The sequence below is a fragment of the Chelmon rostratus genome, chromosome 5 (assembly GCF_017976325.1).
Source record: "Chelmon rostratus isolate fCheRos1 chromosome 5, fCheRos1.pri, whole genome shotgun sequence".
Taxonomy (NCBI): Eukaryota; Metazoa; Chordata; class Actinopteri; order Chaetodontiformes; family Chaetodontidae; genus Chelmon; species Chelmon rostratus.
Window position 1 is genome coordinate 16,004,388 of NC_055662.1, and position 26,446 is coordinate 16,030,833.

The 26,446-nt window shown below is 44.5% G+C and overlaps 1 protein-coding gene across 5 annotated transcripts in view; it reads right to left on the bottom strand.

Moving 5' to 3' along the window:
- Positions 1–2,486: 2,486 nt before the first annotated feature.
- sema6a (sema domain, transmembrane domain (TM), and cytoplasmic domain, (semaphorin) 6A) overlaps positions 2,487–26,446 on the bottom strand; it is a 106,676-nt gene continuing 82,716 nt past the window's right edge. For 3 of the 5 annotated variants that reach the window (XM_041936251.1, XM_041936252.1, XM_041936254.1), the window contains 5 exons: positions 22,328–22,386; positions 21,427–21,447; positions 21,191–21,211; positions 17,727–17,888; positions 2,487–6,894 (listed from right to left, as the gene is read on the bottom strand). In XM_041936251.1, coding sequence (XP_041792185.1) covers positions 5,732–6,894; positions 17,727–17,888; positions 21,191–21,211; positions 21,427–21,447; positions 22,328–22,386 — 1,426 coding nt within the window. In that variant the 3' untranslated portion in view covers positions 2,487–5,731. The remainder of the gene's footprint in view (positions 6,895–17,726; positions 17,889–21,190; positions 21,212–21,426; positions 21,448–22,327; positions 22,387–26,446) is intronic. The other 2 variants (XM_041936255.1, XM_041936256.1) reach the window with 2 other exon arrangements.

Below are 26,446 nucleotides of genomic sequence, written 5' to 3' on the forward strand. Positions count from 1 at the left end.
GGGTGGTTTGTGCTGCCAAACTGTACTGCATCACACCGAGAGGTGTTTCTAATATTTAGCCTACCCTCATTAATATAAGTGGAGCAGACAAAATATAAACACCTCTCATGTAAGAATGCCTAATAAGCTGGTTAATGAGAGTGCATTTTAATAGCTACACTGAAAGAAGAGTTTGTGTGGCGGAATCATTCATATCTGCACTAACTAGGTGTACAGGGGCAACTCTGGAGGTCATCTGAGGAGCTTTAGAGTGTAGCATAGCATAAAATCAGTAATATAAACTATAACGTGAATGTGAACAGAAATGAATGTAGCAAACAGTGACAGCAGCGTCATTATTTCTTTAGATGATAATACCCCAGTGCAGGTTCTGTGTCGGGTTTGTTGAGCACTCTAAGTACATCTCACCTCTGTGCCCGCTTTTAAAAGCATCAGTTAACTTAAGTAACATTAGAGCTACAAGTGATAAACATCATATCTTTTCACTAACGTAAACGTGCTGAAATAATAAACCCACTCTGTTAGATTAGGATTGTGGTTTCTATTATATTAGCAGCCTTTTGACAGACATTAGGTTGCAGGCACTGGATTACTTGCAGCTGTAGCCTGATATCTGTCCTGACTTTGACATGCTGGCTTTATCTCTGAGTCTATCACACACACACACCCCACACAAAGGATTCACCTGTTTTAACCCCGTGAATACCGACCTTCGAGGTCACCAAGCCGCACTCTGACTAACTGGGTGATAATGCCGGCTCACACCAGTCGCCACTGAGAGCGATTGTGCTGTTGTCATGTCGGAAAAGACTTGGTGGTGAATATTTGAATCTTGATCTCTGAGTAGTACAACAACACACGGGGGGCCTGAATGGAGATGCACAATGCAGCATTGTGAAGGCAGCGACAGGCCTCATTAGCTGCACCACATCCTGGTTATCTGATCTCCACGCACAGTCTGACTTGTACAGAGGCTCCTAACTTATGATTCACCTCATGCTCAAAGGCACGAGTGTCAAAGTACCTGCCAAAGCCACATTTCCTGCCAAAATGATACCAATGATGTGCTAATATATGAAAAAGGAAGCATCTGTTTGAAATAGGAGCTGTTCTGGTCAGTGTTAGTCAGCTCTGATACACTGTGGGTGATGAGATCTGTGTTAAAGCAGAGACATGAATGTACAGCGTATCTCTAATGTGAGACAGACAGAAAGATGCTTTACTATTACCACTTTTTTAACTGGGTTTCTCCTTTGTGTCAGGTTTATTTTCCTCTTCTGCCAGATCCTACCAAGTAGCCTTTGCTTCATTTACATACTTCCTTTAGCAACAACATAAGCATTCATGCTCTGTTGCTTGTTTCATTGTAACACACAGTAAATGATGCGCACAAAACCCTTCTGTTAAGTCTTGCTATTTGTTCCTCGTTCTCTGTCGTGACTTTTCCAAGCTCAATTAGGATACGACTGAGTTGTATTTCTAACTTCCTTCTGCCAGAATGCTGGAGGCTGCCTTTGGCTCTTATTATATTTTCAAAAACATCAACAGATCAGTACATTTTGGCCACTTGCGGGTGGCGGAAACAAGGTACACAACACTGACATATTATTGCATTATATAGTCTATATGGCAAACTTGTTAGCATTTGAGGAAGAGAAGATTCATTTATTATAAGAGGCAATGGAGTGTAATTTGCCTGTGGAGCAGAGGGTGAACCAGCTCCAAGCCAGTGCAGTGGTCAAGGGCACTGACTGGAGAATATATATTTTTAACATACTAACTTTCAAATAGAACTAGAAAGAAAATGAATCGCTCATGTTTTGTAATCCCTCAATTTTCTCGTCTCCAGAATACATTTGAAGAGTTTATTGATTTCCTCCATTCAGGTTCAGGTGAAGCCAGTTAGGAATGACTTACCCTGAACCTGCACTGCACTCATGAACTCCTAATACCTCTGCAGACAATTATGTATTGTAGTTGAAAGGGTGATTAGATTGCCTTCTGTATCAATCTGCCAAACAGAAAGCTGCCCCCAATCTCCATCAAATTGTTTGCTTCATTTAACCGACAGGATCGATAGTACAAGGGAGTGCAGGCCTCCTCCCTCTGCTCATAGCCTGGTCTTATTTTCACTTATTAGATATAAAGTTAAAGAAATCAGTTTCACTTTAGTTTGATGTACTTTCATCCACTTAGATGTGCTTTGTATGAGAAGTAGAATATTATTCTAAGGGAAAGTTTCTCAGATTTCGAGAGGTTGGCGGTATTTTTACAAGCAAAGAAGAACAGTGTACAACAGTGTCACAAAAGTACAATATTTTTCTTAAAATGGTTTTTCAGTTGAAAGAGCCTTCGCATCCTGTGCAAAACTCAGGCTTTTTCCCAAGCTGTGTTTCACAAAATTCAACAATTAAAGCTGTTCCTACTATAGAGATAACCACCAGACAAACAGGTGAAAAAGTCGAGGACATATCACAGTCTTCATGACAAGAATTTTATTTTCTTCTTTTTTTTAATTACATTTTGCATTAAATTAAAGAGTTTTTTTTCTTTACAACATACATTAAGCTGTGAATCAGATGTTAAGGAAGTGAAGAGAGTAGGGCAAAAAACTTTGTGACGTCACAATATCTTACAAGCTTACAAAGTTCAAAAGGTTGAGAAGTTGAGAAGAGGGTCGATTTGCATCTAATAGCAGTGTATTATAACAAGGGTGAAAGACAAAAAAGGCACACACCAAAGAACCTCACTGTCCACAGCAGCCTTTACAGTCCAACCCAATCCAGTCTTTAAAATGCTCCAACACCAAAACACCTGATGTTACAGGATCTTACACGCACCCGCAGCTAAACTGACTCGTCGACACAGGATGTGGACGTTCGACCTCCTGACCTCGACAGATGTTATTGTTCACATTCTGTGTGGACACGGCAGTTCTCCGAGGTGAGAGCTGCCTCAACTGAACATTTCTAGACAAGAAATATTTAGCCGTAGATCAGCATTATTCGGGGCCTGGGAAAGTTGCTGGTTCATGCACTCCTTAGTACAATGGAGGGTGTAAATGGGGCCTTGTAGTGCCCAGTAGCCAGTCTACAATGCAGTGGTATTCTGGAAGTCTGGAGTAAACACATCCCTTCATACTAATCTTGGGTCTTTTGCACTTTGAAGATCATATCTTAAAGTAATGACTGTCTCAACTGACCTCAGACCATGTTTCTGAAGGGGCACCTTCCTCCTGATCATCTCTGTTGCCCATGACCCTGTCATTTGCAACCGAACCCTGCAAGCGTCTATGTACACGTGTTAGTCAGGTCCCGGATCCTACATGTCCTTCTCGCCTTAGCTGTGGATTGAGACATAGTTGGCTTTCCTCCATTTAGAAACAGAAAATTGCTTGATGTCAAGAAAACTTTTACCTATCTACACATACAACACTAAGGGAGTGCTCCATTGATTTAAGTGTTGGGGGGGTGATCAATAAAAATCCTTACGTAAAAAGGAAGTGAACGCAAAAAAAGTTCAGATTAGTCAAACTCTCGGCCATTCGTAAGGCTTTGATCATGAGAGTTAGTGAAGCAAAATAAAAACTTATCTCTAGACTTCCTCAAACTGTTTTCTCTTACAAAAATGGGGGTTAAATAAGGTACTTTTTTTAATATTGTTGTTTTAAAATGTCAACTTTCTTCACAGGAACCAGCCTGTTTATGCAACCGCCTGCCAACTGTTACGATGCACACAAGAAGCCTAGAGCTGCGTTAGTACACTGGGCGTTCATCTGTATCTCATACTGTACGTTTGCTAGTGTTGACGTTGCATCATTATTGCAGCGCACCAGAAAGATGCACATACATTGGCCCCTCTCAAGTAACAAGTGTTAATTGCTCAGTTAAGCAGTCAATCAACCATCACTCCAAACCATTAGACAGCAAAAACAAACAAACAAACAAACAAAAGTAAAAACAAATACCAGGACTTTAAAATTGTATAAAATATAAAATCAAAAACACTCACGTCTTCATCGACACTGCCAGCACAACATAAAGGGTTGCTTTAAGCGCATTAATGGCACAATCAGAAATGAACCACAAAGATGAGAGTGTGTGTGTGTGTGTGTGCATGTGTGTGTGTGAGAGAGATAAAGAGTGAAAGAAGAAAGGGAATCCTCTTTGCTCTCTGTCCTCTGGATTGTAAGTGTGTTATGTCTAGGGACCAAAATTACAACAATAACACCTACATTCTTTAATTGCATTTTTATCAAACCAGGGAAATATCATGACGTAAGAAAAATAAAAAAATACTACAAGGAGACAAAGTTAACAGCTAGTAAAGAAAACATTGTCACTACTTTAGGGTGTAAGGCACAAATTTACATGTGGAAAAAGAAGCAGGCAGTACAGATGTTTTTGTTGTTTTCTCCTTCACCTGCTCATCGCCGCGAGGCGGGACGAAACGCTCCCGAGATGGACGCGCCGTTCCGTTTTGCTTGCAGCGTCTTCTTTTTGTGAGTGTGAACGCAGATTCCCGTACTGTTGCTGCAGCCGCTTCTCTTATATTTGCAACATGCAACAGTGAGCTTGGATGGCACCGGTAAGCCAGCAACCAATCAGGACAAATGTTACTGACTCACACAAAACCACAGTGCTGATTGGGGGATGGAGGGGGAGGGGTGCTCGTTGGAGGAGTGAAAGGGTGAGACTCAGGAAGTCTTTTTTATGATTGGTCTAAAACAATGGAAATTCTGGTCCATGAAGGTAAAAGTCCCTGTCTGGCACAGTTTAAATAAATATCTCCTCCTCTTCACAGAGGTCACATATATCTCAAGCTGCGGGTCCCACTGAGCACACAGTAAGACCTAGTGGACCTTCAGTCATCAAGAAAGTTCTACGGACTCCAGTTTAATGACTTTAAATATGTTTTTTTTCTCACACTTGATTAATTAATATTAAAAGATCTCTTCTCCTTCTCTCTCTCTCTCTCTGTCCGAGCCTAGAAAGTCAGTCTTTTTTTTTTTCAAAAGCACTTCATAAAAATAAATACAACAAGCTATTAGTATTAACAGTCATGTGTTATTCAGTAACCAGTACAGTAGAAGATTCCTCTGGGCCAGGCTTTCAGTCAAACCCAGGCAGGACTTGATTGCTGTAACACTGAGAGGCTTTTCACAGTTTCTCACAGAACTCAGGCAGGTGTCTGTCCTTTCAGTCCTCAGCTCAGTCTCTCTGAGTGCTCGCTCGCTCACATTTCCCCCGTCCTCAAGGTACTGTACAACGACTATTCTCCAAACTCCCCTTCTTCTGTGCTTTTACCAGCATGATAAAGTATCAGGTCAAGTCCCGGTGGCCAAAGACACCACAAACAAAAGAGCCACCGGCTCGGATGCTACAGGGCGCCATTGGTTGAAATATTCAGGACAGCATCATCTTCTTCTGTTTCAGTAGCACACGTTCCCATGTGTGTTTACAGAGGAACCGGGAGCCGGCCAGAGCGGGAGCTCCGTGACGGCAACAAATGACGACAACCATTTGTATAATATCTACATATTTATATAAAAAGAAAGTGTTTTCTTAAAAAAACTGTGTTGCATTTTCCACTGTACTGTACACCATAAACAAAAAAACAAAAATACACTAAAAGGAGATGCAAGTTGTACAGTATTCCCTGTTTTTTTCTCTCTTTCGGAAAAACTTTCACTACTGTCCGTTCACATTGGACTGACTGGCTAGCGAGCTGACTATGTGCAGGAGTCACTGGACTTGACTTTTGTCGAGAGTGAGACTACGGAGGGTTTGGGGGGGACATCAGGCTTCAGATATTTGATGCCCGTTCGAGGCAGTGAACCGTAGGAGCTCATTCCAGGCTGCCTTGACAGAGATATGCCCTGTGCTGTCATTTGTATGGAGTCCACCCTCTGAGGTGCAGGGGGTGGAGTCTCCACGCGGTTGAAGCTGTGATGTCTCGCCAAATGGGAGGAGTTAGAGGAGTTGGTGTTGTGCTTCTTGAGGACGGAGGATCCGGAAGCGGCGGATGCCGATCCTTTCCGGAGCCCGTAGACTGACGAGTGGACCTCAAGGCGTTTTCCCATCTGTGGGACGGCCGGAGGGACAGTAAGAGAGGCCTCTCTCTGGGGCACACGTGGTGGCAGCACCCCATCTGGATCCACCATGTTGAGGTTGTGACAGGGGCTCTTGACTGTCTTGTACTCCAGAGTGGCGCCCTGGTCATCCATGACACTGTGGCCCATGCTGAGGTCACTGTGGTGGGGCTGCTCCACGTACTCGTGCTGGTAGGACTGCTGGTGCTGCTGCAGATGAGGCTGGAGCTGGTGCTGATGCTGTGGCAGAGGCAGGACTACAACGCTGGGGATGTGCCCCGGTGAGGCTCTCAGGGGCAGGTCTGTAGAGATAACAGGGGAGCCCATCGGTGGCATGTCCTTGGTGCAAGCGTTAATGAGGTTCTGGTTCCTCTCCCACTCCCGGCTGCCCCGGCTGGGCTTACGCCGCGGCTGCATGGGGGTAGACTCAGGCGTTGGCAGAGCAGCGAGGTCCAGGTGGTGCTGATCTGCTTTTATCAGCATCTTCCCATTCGGCGTCAGTCTCCCGTTGTGCATCAAAGGGGTGAGGATAGCCTCGGGTCGGCCGTCTTTGGCCTGTGTCTCGAACAGGCCCGTCAGCTTGGTCACACTGTTCATGGATCCCCGGCGGGAGTGGAGGTGGTGGTTGTCCTTTTCCTTGCGGCCTGTCAGGTCCATGTCTCGCCGCCGGTGGTCACAGACACAGTAGACAATGATGCCAGAGAAGATGGCGCCCATGGCAAAGGCTAGGATGACGGCGATGGCCAACAAGGTCACGGGAACTAGCTGGTCACGACCCTTCTGGTAGCTCTCACGGATCACACCTGCAGAGAGACGTGGAGATGACATTCAGACTGGCAGACTACGAGAAGGAGAGATGATACAGGAACGTGTTTGTTTCTAAGAAAAAAAGAGCTGTTGGGAAACATTCTTATTATCAGACAAACAAAAAAACAGAAAACAATATTGAATCTTGATAATTAAAAGATATTTTCTGGGTAAAAAGATTAGCGGTTCAAATCATTTGAAGAAAAAACATGCAAATGAAGATGGGGTTTATCCCATCATAAGGAACACCTATTCAAAACAGGCACAAACGGTGGCTTGAAGTAGCAACATTCAATATTTCCCGAAAATCCAATCTTAGACTGAAAATGTGTTTTGGAGGAGTGATTATGATTCACATTTTAAATCCCAGATAAACCCCTCAGCTGAAATGAAAAAAAGATATGAGCGCAGATAAAGGAGCCTGAAATACCCAAACCCTTTCTTCTCTTGGATGCAAATGGGAGACTTTTCATAAATCTTCATAAATGGATCCAATCTCATGAATCACAGAGAATACATTAAAAAGCCTCTGATTAGGCGCTAAATCCAATGAGCTGTGTCATCAGTGTCTTCTGAAAGCGGCACTTTCAAAGACTGGCAGAGACGGGCTGCGATACAGCCAAATAAAAGATAATTCAATAAAAGCAGCTATGAAGTATTCCAGCGGTGGGAGAGTGGGAGCAGCAGGTTGTCTGCAATAAAACGAGGTCAACAATAATCTGCACACACGTACACACAAGCGTGGACACATGCACCCCATCCAAAACACACACACATGCTCACAGGTCGTGACCTCCGGCCTGCTGATGAATGCGGGCGTCTAATGCAGCGCTCTGCTCCTTGGGTTAAACACACCAGTCCACAGCAGAGAGATTTATAATGCGTTCACACATGACCTGCGGCCAACACAGATCAGTTACCACAGACAGAGGATTAGGCAGGTGGGCTCCATCACGTAAAAAGCTCCCACAGTGCACCGCTGCTCCAGATAACGTGACTCAGTTGCACGTGTGGACAGCGCTCATTGTCTCATATCGGGGTGTATATTTTTCAGCGTACGGCACAGACACGAAATAGATTTTTGAAATCCTCCATGCATGCTGTTTGTGTCCCGAGGTGGTCGTAAAAACCTGCAAAACTGTCATATACAAAAAAGCTTTCAGTCACTCTGGCTGATATAAATAAGGACAATAACCTGATACGTATAAACCTGCATGAATGGAATTCAACTTCACATAATCCATTATGGTGGCGTGTGTCTCCGGTGTGTTTACAGGGAATATGCGCTCTAAAATAAGCACTATGTGGGTGATATGAGCTGTATAACAGCTTTCAGAAATCATTTTCATTTTCTAGGGATATACAAAAAAGTAGCAAGAATGGCTGAAAATGCCTGTCTCTCTCTTTAAATACAGCTGCATGAACACGGACATTCAATTTGTTATTTAAAACACACACTGTGCACAGCCCACAGAAGACTGACCGAGCATGTGCATTCAAAAATACCTGAAACATCAAAGTTTAACACAACACAGCAATCACCAAGCAGATCGCTTCCATTTTGTCTTTTTACAGTAAAAATGTCGCAGTTTATTCTGCAGTTTTCGGAGAGACGGGGCCATAAAGTGCAGCATTAGCTTGCAATAATTCTGTAAAATCCTGAAGGGGCTTGGTGATCCTGTTTGGGTTCCTCAGAAAATCTTCTTTCTGTGTCTCCTCAGCGAGACATAACGCAGACACAGAGACAACACGGTAATCTGTTCTCGTGGAACTGAAATCCAGACTCTCTTAAACTAACATCCATAATCCTCAGTCGCTGCAGTCATACTTCATTTGTCCAAAAACACGACTGCAAATCAGTCTTCCTAGTCGAAATAAAGCACGGAGCGGAGCCTGAGTCTCGACCCGCTTGAAGGGAAAAAAAAGAGCAGTTAGTTCTGCTCAGGTCATTCCTCATTTACTGTGAAAACAGAACTTCACTTTTCTCTTTAATAGAGTGCTGACAGGACGCAGCTCAGCCGTCCCTCATCTGGCGTTCAACAAAACGTCTTTTCTGGCTAAAATCGTTACTTATCGAGGACGCGTCCTGCTGTGGAGATTGTGTGAGGAGCGATGAGTGTTATCTGCGGCGAGGCGTTAAGGTTTGACATGTGTGATGCTGTGGACTCGTGTGACCGAGCGGCCGGCCTGCCTGACGGAACATCTGCTTCCCATCTCGGGCGGTAACATCTGCGGACGAGAGAGATGCCTTTCCCTCGCCGCTATCTTCTGACTTTCTTCTGCCCTCGCTTAGATCTTTTCTCCCCCGACTTTCTGCTACTTCTCTCCTTCACAGAAACAATGAATCACTTTTCCGACTTCTTGTATCAGAGTGTTTTTTTCTCGCACTTTTCGGTTCCCATATGGCAAGTGTCCTGTTCAGAGGAAACTGTAATTATAACCTCCTGGTCTTTGTGAGTTATCATCCTTTACCAGAAACGACAATGATGACAGGTGCCGTTTGAGAGCTGCTGGGTTAAAGAGCTGCTGCGAACAAAGAAGAAAAGAAGGAAGAATACAGCTTCACCTGAGGAGAGGAGCTCTGAAAGTCTCCCAAAACCATTTACGTAAGAAAAAGAAAGTGCAAGCATAAACAAACGCTTTGGCAAACCTCAGTTTTTTTCCATAATCCTTGTTCAGTGTAAATATGTTCATCTATCTCTGTCTAGGGTGCTTATATGCTGAAAGAGCAAATCAAAACTGTTATGAGTTTTCATGACAGTGAATTTATCGCCGCTAAAGGTTAACTTTCTTCCACCGGGGATTTGGATTTCACATTGAATAACAAAGGAAGCAGAAGCCAGGGGGTGTCCACTCCGCTGAAATGTGGAGCTACACCTCTGTCTCTATTCTGGGCGTGGGAGCCCAGGTTAAAGCCCCTATTTAACCTGCGTCGCGTGCTCCTTCCTGTCTTCTTCTCTGGTTTTCTCCCCTCCCTGTCCATCACTCACGTCTCCTGCGCTCACACACACTTCCCACTTAGTGTGTGTACTTAGCCCAAGGCCTTGGGTAAAACACAAAGACGGAGAAGGAGAGGAAACTTTGAAGACTTCCATCTTTCATGTGAGGGATTGTTTCTCATCCTAACATCAAAGAGAATGAAAGTAGCCACAGAGGACCTGGGGGGTGTCTCTGTCGAATCACAGGACTTCAGGGTTTTGAATCAAGGTGTCTCCGCCGCTCATTTTCCGAGGCCTGTTTGTGATCTCGGCAAAACTTTTCAAAACTTCCTCAATGTGACCTTGAGAAGTATCAAAGTGTTGCTAAAACCCGCAGATTTTCTGCTTTAGTCTCATCTTGTTGGGGTTCTGACTATACAGTGACTTATAATCTTCTGGTTTCAACTCTCGCCTTGCCCCCAGAATGCCTCACAAGGCATCCTGCAGTTCGACACTTCTCTCAGCGGCTGAATTGATTTGAATTTCACACCGCCTCGGGCCTCAACATTCAGATATTAAACACATATCTCAGATACTCAGATATTTCTCGCTGTCAAAACAGCCTGGGTCGGCGGCGCTGACTTGTAAATCAGAAACATTGTAATCTGCTGTGACTGGAACTCGTGAATGCTCTCTCTCTGTCTGTCTGACACACACAGGCGCTCTTACACTCTTTTAATCTCTTCAGAAGCAGCAACTGACTTAAGCCCACAGAGCTCGTCTTTGTGTTGGTGTTGGGAAAACTTCAAAGGTAGTTAAACATCACAGAGAGGTTACGGAGAGGGCTCTAACCTCTGTCTGCAGGCCGTTACACAAAGATGGTGTCTGAGAAATGATAAAAATCTTAATCAGACTTAACTGCACTCCCTGATGTGTCACCTGTTGAAAGACAGAACAGCGGACCTTGTCGGCGAATGGAGCAGAAGGAACGAGACGAAGGGGAGGAGCAGGAGATGCTTAGCGCCTTACATTTCCACTGCCTTCACTGCAGCGGGAGCTTTAGAAACTTCTTATTCGCTTTCAGGGACTTGCTTGTTGTCATCTTTTAAAAAGGACATTGCTGTTTAGATGATGACAGCTATTCATTAAATTCTATTTAATCTCCTGTTAAGGCATAATCCCATTAAGTCTTGTGTATGTTTATGTTCGAGAGGCACTTGCATTAATGGTGTTATTCAGTATTAAAGCATTCATCAGACAATCGTGAGTCAGTGTGCAGCATACTGATGAGCCAGTTAAGATATAATTAAACCCTTAATTATATCGTTCTGCACCTCAGGTATTAACACTGATGTACCAACCTATCCACCTCCCTGCATACAGACTGTAGTATTTAATACTCGCAGGAAATCAACCTAAATTACACGTCCCTGGGAACGTTTTTCACTGTTTGATGCCTTAAATTGATGCCTCTAATGGTTGATTTAATGGGTGATAGACTTGTTAAAATAGCACTGTCCAGCATGAATAACACAGCTAAAACAATCAAACCCAGTCTGTCTGAACCTCACTGCTATCCCTGACAGCGCTAGCTTCCCACAATACAAAACACAGCTGATAGAAACGTGGATTTTCCTGCAGTTAAAAAATACTGATTGACTTCTTGTGTGATTTCCTCTGAAAATGTTGAATCCTGTTAATTAGTGCTCAATCTTGATGAATCACTCTTATATAAATGGTGACCCACTCGAGTGTGTTTATTACGCTGTGACTGCTGAACATGCCTGGCAAGCTTCTGACTTGCACGGATGATTAAAGTGCTGTGTGTGTCGCGATACGTGTTGTAATTCACCCAGTCATAAATGCAGGCACTGGTGATCATTCAGAAATGTTTTAGCACACAAAAGGCCCTACGTAGTGCCACCAGACAACAAAAGCTCAGCTTGTATCTACTCGCTGAGTGGCTCGCTCACGGACATCGTCAACGTGGCCATTTAAATTCAGTTCAAAGTAGAATAATGACAGCTGAATGTGGGTTAGACAGGCTTCAGAAGCATAAAAGGATGGGCTGCTGTGATCTGAGCTTCAGTCTCACATGGCCAAAAAGACAAAGCAAAGCTTTTTGTAAGAACCGGCGATGGCGAGAGGTCTTACTGAAAAGCATAACCAAAACATAAAAATGGAAAAGTAAGCATCAAATGTGTGTAGAAAACAAAAGAGGTCTGAGAGAACAATAAGCTAATCAGTGGAGGAAATTATGGCTTGTGGCTTGACGTCAGTCCGGGAAGTGCGTAACGCCGGGAAAACATCCAGTCCACTGTTTCTATTATGATTCACAATGAGCTGCGAATAATTCATCTGCCTCACAAAGGCCTATCACAATCTTTGGTCAGTAAGAAACTCTAAAGTAAGATCCAGTGGCTAAAACAATATTTAAGGTGTTATAATGACAGGAATATGAGTTGAGGGATTAGTTGATTAAGACTACAGTGCAGTCGTCCTGCCTTAAAGGGCCACTTCACCAATTTTTAACCTAAATCCTATCATCCCTTTTTTTATAGGATTAACCTAAATCCTATCACTCCACTACAAGGACATATGAAACCACTAGCATTACATTTCCCAAAGAGCTCGCCCTCACAGGCTCCTGAAAAAACTTCACCTGCCAAATGCATCATCTGACAGTGAGCAGAGTTCATGTTGAACTAAAGCGTCTATTACCTCTAGTCTTGTCGGCTCACCTCCAAGCGAGGGTAATTTGAGAGGAGAGATGGCTCCATAATCAGACAACCAAGAAATCCCTCTTCTATCTTCCCCCCCCCCCCCCCTCATTAGTGGCGGAAGAAATACAGCTGAAAAGTCATGTGTGATAGTTCTATACTGACCACATTTATGAGAAATAGCCGTGAAGCGTTCCAGTTGGCACCAGTTGTTTGTTTTGGTTTCGTTTGTGGAGCTAATATGGGGATAAATCAGTGGTTAAACAGACCTCTCTAAAATTCAAAGTTGATTTTTTTTTAACAGCAGGGGCATAACTGTGTATGCAAATTTCCCATAAGCTAAGATCAAAGCTACAGTGCTCGTCCAGGGGAGCACGGACAGAGTGGAGGTGATGGAGGCAGAATGCATTACAATACTGTACCGTGTTAGAAAGTTTGAAACCAGAATTTGACTGTAAACAAAAACAAATATTTTCTCAGTCAGTCTTGGACCAATCTGACAGTTTACAGGTAAAACTCCTGATTGACACAGCATCCCCAATAACGATGGAGAAACGTTCCTTCAGCTGCCTTCCACGCTGTCAGATAAAGCTCAGGCTCGGGCTATCACCACTTTTTTGTCTTGACAAAAGCAAGAGCAGCGCTGCATCCCTGTGTGAGCGGGGGTCACACCCCCCCTCTATAACACCACCTTGGCACACAGGTGTCAGAGAGCTGCCTGCAGCTGAAAATAACCCTTGCAGAGCAGCTGTCAAACAGTTGGTATCACCATGAAATCCTGGCGTGGGGGAAAATCATTTCTCTCAATAAACAACAGAAGTTCTCATCTAATGGTGAAGAAACATCAACTGTTGTTTTGGAAACAGGATGTTGGAGGGGGAAAAAAAACGTTGTGGTTCCTCAGATTTTAATTAACAAATCAAGTTTCTGTTTATCAAGATGTGAACTGCATCATCTCCAGTCGACTAACATGTGAAAACTCATCCTGCCAATTATCAGTATGTAAAAACAAGAACTGTACAGTTGCTACCTGGAATATGTTCATAGGCAACGTTTTTCTAGTGCAGGTGATGCTACTTATAAACACCACCAAGCCACAGGGAGGTGGTTGGGGCGAGTTATGGGTTTCTTCAGTCTTCACCACATGCTTGAGTGCCTTAATATAACCCTAAAAATGTTTAACCATGCTTTTGCTGCCATGAGCAGATACTCCAGGAAAACAAATGAAATGTTTTCACTGGCTTGCGATTCGCCGTGGTTACTTTTCACCGTGGTGACCAAAGCCCAGTCCAAGCGCCGCACAGCGAGCTGGTGGCCAAAGTTCAGCCTGGTTGAATTTTGAACGCGAGCTTTCCGATGTTCAGTATCAACATTTTACAATTAGCCAATTACATAAATCAACAACTTCGTTGTTCTGAAGAAAAAACGTGTGCTTCGATTAAAATGTGTACATTTCCTCCTTAAATCTCCTGATGTTTAGGAGCCAGGGTTGAAACCAGATATTATCTTCAGCACAACAGTGTCTCAGGCGAGATTAGTCGCGTTAGCTGGTTAGACATTAAATAGAGAACGTAGACTAAACAAATGGCTCAGAGGGATCGAGAGAAACACTGCTGCTCGCTCGGTTCATCACACTACATCTTATATCCTCTCTCATTCCCTGTTTCTTCATTTCTACCATCCAGCCAGATTGTACCTTCGTTCTTTTTACTCTCTCCTTTATAACCTTCACTGCTACATTATTGTCCTGTTCTGTTTAATAAATCTTTATCATGTGAGTTCCCTTTGTCTCCCCTCCCTCATGTCCCATGTCTCTTCCCCTGTTGTCTCTCTCCATCCCTCTTTCCTTCCACTCTCCCCTTTCCTTCTACCCCGGATAGCTGCTGTAATGAACCCATAAATTGGAGCAACACAGCGGTGGCTACAGGTCGTGTTGGGGGAGGATGGATGTAACAGGGGGAGAGGGGGGAGAGCTGAGTCTAACGGAGAGAGAGAGGTAAGAGGGGGAGAGAGAGCACAGGGGGAAGGCAGGGGGAGGATTCATTCCTGCAGACAGGGGAAGAGATATGACTCCAGTTGGAGAAGAGACAGACTACAAGGGGAGAGACAGAGGAGGAGGAGGAGGTGCAGAGATGGAGGAGAGACAGAGAGAGGCAAGGGGGGGAGGGGCATTGGGGGAGGAGGCTCCATAAATTGGTTCAGGAATTCATTTGCACTAGGTAAGGTATAGCCTTGGAACATGCCATCCCAGTCAGATGAGAGGTCCTGTGGAAGGGAGACTGATCACAATGGCAGCAGATGGTGGAGAGTGGCGGGGCTGGTGGTGTTCGGGGGCAGGGCGAGCGATGGGAGGCGAAAGGGAGAGGTGTAAGGTAGGGTGACAGGAGTGGAGGGAAATATAACAGAGACAGATGAGGCCCAGACAGACTCACAGACAGACAAACGGCGAGCTCAAATGTACTGTGAAACACAAGCGGCCACCTGGTAACAGCGACAGCCCCACTGGAGAGCTGGATAACGATGCTGTTGGTAGCTAAATATCATCAGCGTGTGAATGCTCATCACTTTGCAGCATTTCTAATTACTCTGGTGGTGTCGGGCTAATACATATTGGCAGCACTGTAATATTCATTAGCAGATAAGATTCCACAATGTCTCCACTGCAAATGAAAAAGTTGGGGAGTAATTGTAATTTCTTTTAAATCACAAACAAGCTTGCAAACGACTTTGGATATGAGCTAATGCATTTTCACTCTAGCGCAAACTTTTTTTTTTTTTACTTAATTTTAGAGATTGATGGTTTGGTAAAATGTTTATCCCTCATTTCTACTGTAAAATGGGCTGCATGGATTTATCTCCGAGGCATTAAAATGCAGATAAAATGACTCATTTACTTAGCTTCTGACTCATATATTGATTCCATTTTCACTTTCCCGTATGCAGTTTGCGAAGTTTTCACAGTACAGTTGACACCTGAAGCCAATAATACTGAGGGCGACAGGAAGGAAGAGGAGGCAGGATGGGTGGAGCGGGAAATGAATACTGTTGACTGTGGTGCTCAATTTGCCATGCTGAAAAGCATTAAGCTGTATGGAGGCAAAACTGTGCTTAATACCATCAAAGCAATAATCAAGGCAGGAAAAAAGGCAAATATATAAATAGCAAAGGAAAAAAAAGAGACCAAGCCATGCAAAATATCAAGAACCGCTCACAAGAAACCAACACAAGAAAATCAAACGAATCTCATCAGAGCTGAGGAAAAAGAAAAGACTGTTGAGCTGAAATTGAAATAGAACTGATAAATACTGAAACAAGCCGCAAAGGTGTCTTATAAAAATGATAATAATACCAATAATGATCATACAGAAAAAAAACAGCAGGAAGCATTGTTTTGAGATGTGAAGCCCTGTTGCCGTTACCCGAGCGCGGGACGCCCACATCACCCCCCGACAGCTTGAGACAAAAGGTGGAACTTTAACGACTGGGAAACAGGTTTTAGGTTTTCGTACGTGTGATTGTCAGAGTGAGGCACTGCTCATCATCCCTCATGAGGCTCGGGTACCATTACTCCCGCTCAGGTAAAGGCAACAAGGGGAGCGACAGCATGTTGTGATGCTGGCTGTAGGCATGCTGTCTGAAGTCTCTGCCACCATTGTGCTTGGATCTACCCGCCGGTGCCTCACTGCTTCCAGCTGACGTGCTGCAGTCGCTGCCTCTGTTTACTCCGCCCACGGAAGGTACTGGAGCATTGTCACATGACTGAGCGACCTTCATTTTAGTGTTTGTAATTATGGGAGACGGTGTGTTTGTTGCCCCGCTTTCTCTTGCGTATTACGCTTGCGTCACGTGATTATCTGACATTACAAGCGTATACCTGTGGATCCTACCTGTCAACACTTATTGCTGCTCTTAAGGCATTTCCAAAAATCCCTGAAGATTTTTCTAACCATCTGGATGAAAAGATATTCCATCTGCTGCAACATTAGAAAACTTTTGACCTGTTCCTCACTTTGCAACTCAACTTGACTAATTTTTAAATGTTCGCTCACGTCAGACAAATTGAGTAAGGAGCTCCAACTACCATCCTGGTTTGGATTAAGAAAAAAAGATGCTCAACTTGAGAAACAGGTTGCAAAATCTTTACTTTTCTGGTGCAACAGACAGAATACTTTTTAATTCAGATGGCTAAAAGAGTCTTTCTGGCAAATTCCGAAAATACCTTCAGAACGGCAGTAAGTGGTGTCAAATGGTCTTAAGCTTGAAAAGGCAGCTCATTCATTTTTACAGCAAAAATTCAATGACAAAAATCTGTCAGTCTCAGCAGGTTAGCTGCTCTGCTTTTCCCTCCGTCCCTTTTTTATATTCAATATGTCTATAGAAAGTCCCTACTATGCTAGCACTCATGATGAATCACCATTATTAATAATCAATATCTCCTCAAGGCCATGGTGACGCTGCCTCTAATAGCATGAACTATGAAATGTAGCAGGGACGTGTTGCATGTTATTTTATTGGGATGTGTAATAGGTCTGCCTCTGTGTTTTATTAAGGGGCAGAACATGGATCAGCAGAGCTGCAGTGACCCCCCCCTCCCTGCGCCATCCCTGTCGTCTCCTTCCCTTGCCTCCTCTCTCGGTCTCATTTATCCAGCGAGCCGTCCTTGAGGCGGTACAGCATTAGGCAGGTTGTTAACACAGGAGAAAAGGGCGTTCAATGTCATGTCACTGTGTCGCAAAGCATGACAGAGCCGGGGACTGGGCCATCTTCTCCAGGAAATAAATACATCGCCATCTTCTTTTTCAGAGTGTAATGGTCTGGATATTACATCTCCTGTGGGACATTACGGTCTATGGATAATAAATCCATCCTGCGGTGTAGGCTCGAGTGTTTGCGTGTGCGCACATGTGTCTAAATGAGCACAGACTCTGTATGTGTCTGCATATGTATGTTCCCAGTAGGTGTGTTTGCGTACGTTCGGCGGGGGGTGTACCTGCACAGTTTGAGGCAATTTGTCCCCTAGAGAGAAAGTGATCCACTATCTCTACACCTCGTCAGCTGGAAGCAGCAAGGCAGCCGTAAATCTCAATTACACAAACCCCTCCCTCCCCCGTCCTCCCTCCCCTCCCCCCTCCCTTGCCACAGGTGACAATGGACCAAATTGACTGCTCACTGTTGTGTTCCAAGGCTTACCATTGGCTTCGGGCTGAGTCTGAGAGGGCACGGCTACGTAGGGGTCCTCCCCTTTGTCTGAGCTCATGGGGGGGTCCTTCCGCCCAAGGGGGCCCTCGGCGGCCTCGGGTAGGGCCGAGGTGGGGAGTGAGAGGGTGTGGTGATGGTGGCGGTGATGGTGGCCTGCCGGACACAACACAGGTTAACCGAAGCTCGGGGCAGACAGGGAGACAGGCTTCAGCGCATGAGAGCACAGGCCAGCAGGGGTGCACGCACACACACACACACACACACACACACAAACACACACACACACACACACTCACACACACAAAGACAGCTGCTGGGCTGTGTGAGGCAACAAAGTGTTTCTCCCTGGTGACCGGGGGCAACTCATTAGCAAATGTGTGTGTGTGTGTGTGTGTGTGTGTGTGTGTTTCTCAGGATAGTCCTTTCTTTTTTTCTGCCATCCTCTGCCTCTCTCTGCCTCTCTCACTCTCTCCCCTCCTGTTCTGACTGACATGTCAAAGCTCCGTTGGGCCTGTCAGAGCAGAGCAGAGTACAATCGTATTTCTCCACACTCACCATAGGGTGCCTACCTTTGATATGAAGGACAAGAGACAAACTTTCTTTCCATCGCTCCTGTCGAGAAGTCTGCCTGCAACTTTTCTTCAGCTGTAAAGCGCTTTAAACTCTCTTCATGCTCTTCCCCGCTACCTCTCTCAAGCTTCCTGCTACTTTAAATCCAACTTTTCCAGCAACGTTCAATTCATTTTGATGTGCGCCGTTAACTTCTTGTACTTTGAATCCCAAAGTTTGTTTAAAAGCTGGAACAAGCAGTCGACTGAAAGAATCTGGCAGCTGTTTTGATAACTGATCAATCATTTTAGTCATTTTTCAAAGCACAAAATGGCAGATGTTCTCTGGTTCCAGTTCCTCAGCTGTTAAGATTTGCTGCTTTTCTTCGTCTCATGTGACGTTTATCTTAATATCTTTGTGTCTTGGGCTCCTTTTATAGAGAGAATTATGAATCAATCAATTTAGAAACTTACTAAAATAATAATTTCTCTTTTTCATCCCCTCTCATATCTCCTTTTCTTTGTTGTCTACTCCCCTTATATCCTCATAACCCCTCTTCTCCTCCTTTCCACTCTCTTCTCCTCTTATTTTCCCATTTACTCCCACATTTCCCTCCTTCCTTCATTTTAAACCAAAGATCTCACGGATGTTTCACATCTGCACCAGCAGTAATCTTTATTTAGCAAGACCCTCAGAAACATGGCGAGATCAATCATCAGAAATATGTCATTAAGACTTAATGAATTTTCTCTGATCTGACTCCTCCCTGTAATTAAATTCCTTAATGGCTAAATGAACTACTGGCCAGCAGTCGAAGAGGGTGTCATAACACAGCCAGGAAGTCACACTAATGATGAGACTAGCACACACAGGAAACAAATACACTGTGAGTGCTCTAACGGCTTAAACTTTGTCATTATCTGACAATCGCAACAAGTACAAGTGCGAGCACTCTTTCATCTGTGGATGATGGATCACATCTCTCCCCTTCCGTCTATCGCTGCACGTCTCTCAAACAATTTGTGTGTTGTCCTGCTTCCGCCTGTCGCCTCTTCTCTCATTTTCTTTCATAAGCAGTATTTGTGCATGCTAAGCTTTGTCTGTTTATTTTGGAACCATGCAAATCACATCACCGTCCCACATGCTTACACTTAAGCCACCCTACACAGTTTTCACTCGCTATATATTGTGTTTAATATGATGTATTTAAGCCACATGTTTAAGAAAAAAGAATAAATCCACCCTAGATGAAGAGTGACAACACTTTTATCAACAGCCTCTGTGGAGCTCAACCCCCAATTCCCATTTAGACACGCTCTCTCCATGGAGGAGGTGACAGCAGTGTGTGTGTGTGTGTGTGTGTGTGTGTTTGCAGATGTGCGAGCGCCTTTTCAATATGTGTTTATGCTTATGTTTGAAGATGGGGGGGGGGCGTTCCAGGGGACCAACACCGATGCTGCTGGTAGACTACGCACAGCAGACACCCGCACATAACACCACCCAGAGCCTCCTCCTCCTCCGCCTCCTCCTCCTCCGTGTGGCATGGCAATCATTAAAATGATTTATTTAACTATTGGCCCAAGGCTGAGAGATTAGTGTGACAGGCCTATTTTATAATTCATTCCCCCACCGCCAGGGGAAGTGCAATTCAGGCAGATGACACACATAGAGAGAGAGAGCTCGGAGCCTCAGAGCTCCTCCACGGATCAGGGGGGAAAAAAAGCCCTAAACTGCCGACGGATGCACATCCCTCTCTTTCTACAGATTAAAAGCAAGGCGAGGATGTCTAGTCTGGAGTAGGGGAGAGGAGAAAGGAGAGGGGGCATTTATTTATCTTCAAATCCATATCAACCACCGACAGATAGACGGAGGGGCTGGGGCAATGGCTGAGAGTTTGTTTGGAAGGTTGTAAAGTGGGTGTTGGTTGTGTGTGTGTGTGTGTGTGTGTGTGTGTGTGTGTGCATGCCTGAAGACACACAGCCAAGCCTGTGGGAGCATATTCAGCACTATAGGGTGCACACCAACACAGATGCTTTTTCTGACCCTGGATGTCCAAAAGGAGGGAGAATCACAGTGGGGGTACAGCCACAGGGGGGTGAGAGAGAGGGAGAGAGCTGGGCTTTCTGGAACGACTTCAAAATATCTATTCTTGTCATTCTGTATGGATCTGACTGTTTTGATCTGGCAGCTGCGAGGTGAGAGAGAGAAAGAGAGCGAGAGATTCGCTGAAAACCAAACTAACGCACCCTCTGATTAGATAAAAATAAGGTGGATGGGAGCGTAGGTGTGGGCGCCGTGGATAAGAGTGACTTTGCTGCGGGCGAATCACGTCTGCTTATCATTCTTTAAAAAGGCTTGATTGATGAAAATGGTATCAGCCAGCAGTGAAGTGTGATTGTGATATTATGGTGCGTGATTAGGAGGGTAAACGGATTTGCAGGAAGGACCCAGCGCCAAAAATGTCTGCTTGTTTACATTAGCCTCTCTGAAATATCTTTGAGTTTGCACATGCTCGGTGGCAGTCGGCAGAAACGTATCTGATCTTTCCTCGCTCTTGGCAGACCGTTTTAATGTCTCCCTCTCTCTCCTCTGTTGACACATGTCCTGTTGAATGTGCACGCTGAGGCATTTCTTCACCATCAAGGCCTTAAACCACCAACAACCAGATCCATCCAATTAGCGAAGCAAAGGTCAGGGCTAATCGATGAAACTGCACAGGGGATAAAGAGGAAGCGGGGAGAGAGGAGGTCGAGGAACTAATAGAATCAGAATCAGCATTAAACATTTTTAATTCCACATTTCTGATTTCTGATTCTACGTCCTTTGTACTAAACACCACAGGGGCAGGATGAAGGGAAATGCTACAAGAAGTGAAATTGACCGACCGTGCTGTAACGTTTCATTACCTTCGTAACTGGAGGGAATGTCTATCAAAAAAGAAGGAATGAAATGAATTCAGTTAAAACCTTGAGTCATTAATAACCCGTCTTTACGCATGTGGGAGGAGTTTTCATTTCCTTGAGAGGGAATGATTGATTGACTAGAGGAAGAGGTGTGGCTGAAGTTAAAGAGTCAGGGGAGATGAAATGCGGCTCCTGTCTTTTATTTGATTGCCTCTACAGTATATATGTGGGATACTTACCGTTCAGAGCCACGAAGGTGTCTGGAAGAAGAAGAGAAGAAATAAGGGGAAACATGTTACTGCTTGCAGTAAAGAGAGCTAATGCTTTAACATGATCAAAAGCCATGACTTTCAAAGTAATTTAGAATCGACCGGCTGCTCGATATTCTCCAAACTTTTAATCAGAGGTGATCTATAGCTACTACAGCTAATGAAGGTTCAAAACTATGGCTTCCCTTGACTAAACATACTGATGAAATTGGAGGCAAAATGCAGCGCCTTCATTTACTCTGAGTAAATCTTTGAAATTGAGATGAAATGGACTAAGATGAGTGATATAATGTCAAGTTGTTTTGAAGTTTCTCTCGCAAACCGAGCAGATCAGTAAAATATCACATTTGAAGAATCCAAACAGTTATTCTGGGCGTGAAAAGATCAAATATACATTTTCCATATGTGCCATTCTCTGTGCTGCAGCGTTAAAGAGACCGTTCAAGACTTCTGAGGCTGACTGGGTTGAGAGCCCTGTCTTGTTTCGTGTTTCTAAATGAGCCCTCTGAGTGCTCACAAGTCAAATCCCTTCTCTGCGTGTTTGTGTTGTGTTTTCGTGGCGATTTGCAAGAAGGAACCCAGTCTTTGCCCAAGTGGACACAACACTCTATTGACCGGGGGACCAGAGAAACAGCGGGGGGAAGACAGAGGAGGATGAGAGCCGAAAGGGACAGATGGATGGATGAGGCTGAAAGAGAGGATTGTGAGGGCGGAACAGACGGGGGGAGAAAAAGGTGACGGCAGCGAAGAAGGAAGCGGAGGTCCGAGAGAAGAGGGAGACTGAGTTAACAGAGAAGAGAGGAATGGTAGCGATGGGGGTGGGGGGTATGGAATAGAGGAGGAAAGATAAGAGTGAAGAGGGCCTGCTTACTTTGGCAGTCTCCCAGGCCATCTGTGTTACCATGCTCCACGTCCTGCTCAAAGGCTGATCTGCGGGGAACAGAGACATCATGGTCAGCAGAGGAAAACAGGCCAGGCCATGCAGGCTCACCACACCTAACAAAGTAACAAAGCTATAGGAAAGCTACAAGAAAAACACCCCCTAACACAGCGTACCCCATGCTTTCACACAGTGTAGGCTGCAGAAAGCCCTGAACTGGAACAAAATCAAAGAACACCTAGCAGGTGCCCTGGAGTCCTAAAATCAGTGGTTATGAAGAATGCTGGCAGGCTAGTGAATCCATAGCTGGCATGCGATTCATTGCCAATAGTGTTGACACAAATAGATTCATGTTTTATTTAACTGTCATAAAATTGTTATGTTGTATATCTTTAAAGGAGTAGTGTGACATGGTGGGAAATAAGCTTATTCGCTTTCTTGCTGAGAGTTAGATGAAAGAAGTTACTGGCAGGAGCCGGATAGCTTAGCTTAGCACAACAACTGGAAACAGGGAAAACAGCTCGTCTGGCTCTGTCAAATGGTAGCAAAATCCACCTAACAGCATCTTTAAAGCTCACTAATTAACACGTCACGCTTTTTTTTTTTTTTTCAAATGCGGATTATGGGCTGGACTATTACATGGCTCTGTGCAGTTGCCAGGCAACCAGCGCAGACTCCAAGAAATAGTCAGGCACAAAACCCCCTTGTGAAATTAAACAAACAAAATATAATGAGTGAGCTTTAAAGGTGCTGGTAGGCAGATTTTGCAATCACAAGGCTAGCTGTTTCCCCCTGTTTCGAGTCTCTGTGCTACGCTAAGCTACCCAGGCTGCTGGCCCCACTTTCATACGTACTGTAGAGGCAGACTGAGTCTAACTCTTGCACATTTCCACAAAATGCTACAGTATTCATTTAATAGATATGGAAGAAATGTAGAAAAACATGAAACTGTTTTTATGAAAGATTGACTTTGTACAAAGTGTTCTCCTATTTCTCAGTATCTGACTTAGGTTCAGTAGAGATATGAGGCTGTAGTCCCAATCACACGGGCCAAGACCTGGGCAGCGAGGGGTAACCATGCTTGAGGGCCATCATATGACACAGAGGGAGAAAGAGGGGTGAGAGAGAGAGTTTCGGAGATGTTATTTTCTGATGCAATCTGCACCGAGACCTGTTTTCTTCCTGAAAGACCACCTAGCAGGCAGTAAGGAGATCTGTGAAACAGAGCGGACCAACTGTCAACCAGGATCACAGTCACGCATGACAGCTTTTCACAGTCCTCCTCAGCCCCCCCCACTCCTCCTCCTACTGCCTGTGCACCCGCCCCTCGTCTTCCTCACCCTCCACTGGTCACAATTATAGCATGAAGAAGAATGATTTTCCAAAACAGCATCACCCACTCCTTATCCCCTGATCAGAGTCGAAAGCGTGAACCTGACAACAGGGTCGAGTACGGTGGATTTTAGGAGGGAAATACTATTTGATTTCTGCTGTTCTCTTCTAAAATCACACAAAGCCAACGTCGCTGCTTCATGTATATTTATATGTTGGAGAATAGTGAAAAATTTCACGCCATCAGCATTTGTATCATTTCCTCCAGTTTGATGGAACCTTAATTAGGGCAGAGAGGGTCAAATTTACCCTCCTGATAAACAATTTCCCTTCAAAAGCAACCACAATAACAGCCTCACAAACAAACAACATCCTCTCTTCATATCTGGGGGTGCATTTAATCTGCTTATCTGATTTGCTTATCATACACAGACATAATCACAAAGCAGACGCAGAGTTGCACAATTAAACCTGCCGAAGCACAAATGCTATCTGCCGGATTTTCCTTGCAGACCTGTCACCTCATCCCACCCTGCCGTGAAATGTTGACCAAAACACTGGCAACCTTGCGGCCCTGGTTTCCATGGTTGATAATAACATTACATACTGTGGTGAGACTGTGTTGAGATGAAGATTACAAGGTTTAAATCCCATTGGTCTCGAGATGAATTAACTATGAGTAGTCACACTACAGATGCAGTGTCTGGGCCTCACTTGGCCCATGTGAAAGTGAACGAACCGGAGTGTGAACCCTCAGTTTGAGGGTTCATCTCACATAGTGGCTGCATTATAGCAACAGAGGTGCAGTGTGTTCGAATGTGACACTCCAGACAGTCTGGCTCAGGGTTAAGATCCCACTGCCGCTGCATTATGCATATTTAAATCAGCTTCAAACTTCACTGTACATAACTTGAGGCAGTTAAGGGCCACATTTTATATTATCTTCCATCCAATGTGATTATTATGTGAGATGTGTGGCTGCACAGAGGGGACTTGGCTGCTGAAATGCAGGTCAGGCATAATAGCATTAATTATTCATATCAGAAGTGAATGGGTAACCAGGGACCTAATATACTGTACATACAGTATAAAGTCAGTATGCAAAATGCTTCCTCAAAGTCACCCGTTCGTTTTGATTTATGGCTTTGATTTAAAAAGGAATACCTGCAATTAAGTCAGACTTTATCAATCAGGATTTCACCAGGAAATAAATCACTACCTGTGTGCAGATTTAATCAGTGAAGACCCCACCCCTGTACCAGAGAGGAGTCAGGGCTGCTGGCTGTGACAATCGCTTGAATAATTAACAAATAATTATTAATAACTTGATCTGTTGTCAGTGAAACACACTCAAGCAGATAGTTTGCATAATAACAACCATGCAGAGTCATATGGGATTATATGCACGAACAGGGGGTGACTGGGGACCATATTGCGCGAGACCAGAGTGCCAGCTGTACATAGGCAGTAGGTATGAGAGGCATAACTCCACATGGGAAAGCTGGCACACAAGCGCAGAGGCCAGATGGAAGAAGAAAGGAGGGGAGGCATGCAAGAGGAAAAGAATATGGCAGAGGAAAGATAGAAAAAGAAAGATAGATAAAAATAGATACACAGGCAGCAATGGGCATATGCAGGTAAGAAGATAGATAGGTTGATGGTTTGGTAGGCAAAGAGAGACAGACAAGGAAACAGTGAGAGATGGGGCTTTTACAGGGTTTTTACTTTAATGAGGAAAGGAAAAAGAAAGTAAGACTGATGTGGAGGAGGAGTCTAGTCCCTGCAGGGACCTGTTTGTATGAGCAAAACCATTTTATTCAACACCAAAATGCCTCTGAGTCTCCACTCCCTCGCTTCATCCCTCCGTCTGTCCAGCCTGGCAAATGCTTTGAATAGCTCACCACGGACCAACAGATCCTGCCGGACCTAGCCCCCTCCCTCACTTAGTAATATTGTACGGTAAAGAAGCGAGGTCATCTGCCCTCTTAATGCCTGTGTGTCAGCTCCTGCTCCAAAGTGGAAACTCAATCAGAACAGTCCACTGCAGCTTTACGGAATAATAATAGTACGATCTGTGTGTGTGTGTGTGTACGTGCGTGTGTGTGTGTGTGTTTGTGTGTGCATGTGGGTACGTGTGCCTTCGGTGCAATGGCATGCCAGACCAATCATTTTGCAGCAGGGGGATCAAATTCGTTCAACGTCAAATAGCTGCTGGAGCACTGGTCCTTTTGTTATGACTTCATCTGTAAAATGTTTTTCCCACCACAAAACTCCATATGCTGTTTGTTCAGAAAGCATAATCTGGTTCTGTGTCATAACTACAACCACAAATTATAGTTACAGCGACCATCAAGCTTTCCCCAGCCCTGCGTACCCAACCCCCGAGCCTGGGGCAAACAACACTTTCCTTCCATTCATCCTTCCAATAGCCCTTTCAGCTGGAGGAAATTGCACTTACACACCATAAAATTAGAAAGATCACAGGCACGACAAATCGAGAGACGAATGCCACCAAGCATGAAAAAGAAGGTGGGATACTGTTTCATAAAAGTTGCTCTGAAAGCATGTGCATCTCAGTTGAACCTCAGTGCTGAACGTATTATCAGGTGTTTTTAGCAGCACATGATTGGATGTTTCATACAAAGAAGCTCGTTTGGAGTCTTAGTTGCCTTGTATCCCTACACTAAATATGTATACTGGCTTGCACCCTTTATTTCTGTGAAGAACCACATATTTTCAAATGCAGTTGCTCATCTTTATTGCTGCCGATTGGCCCGT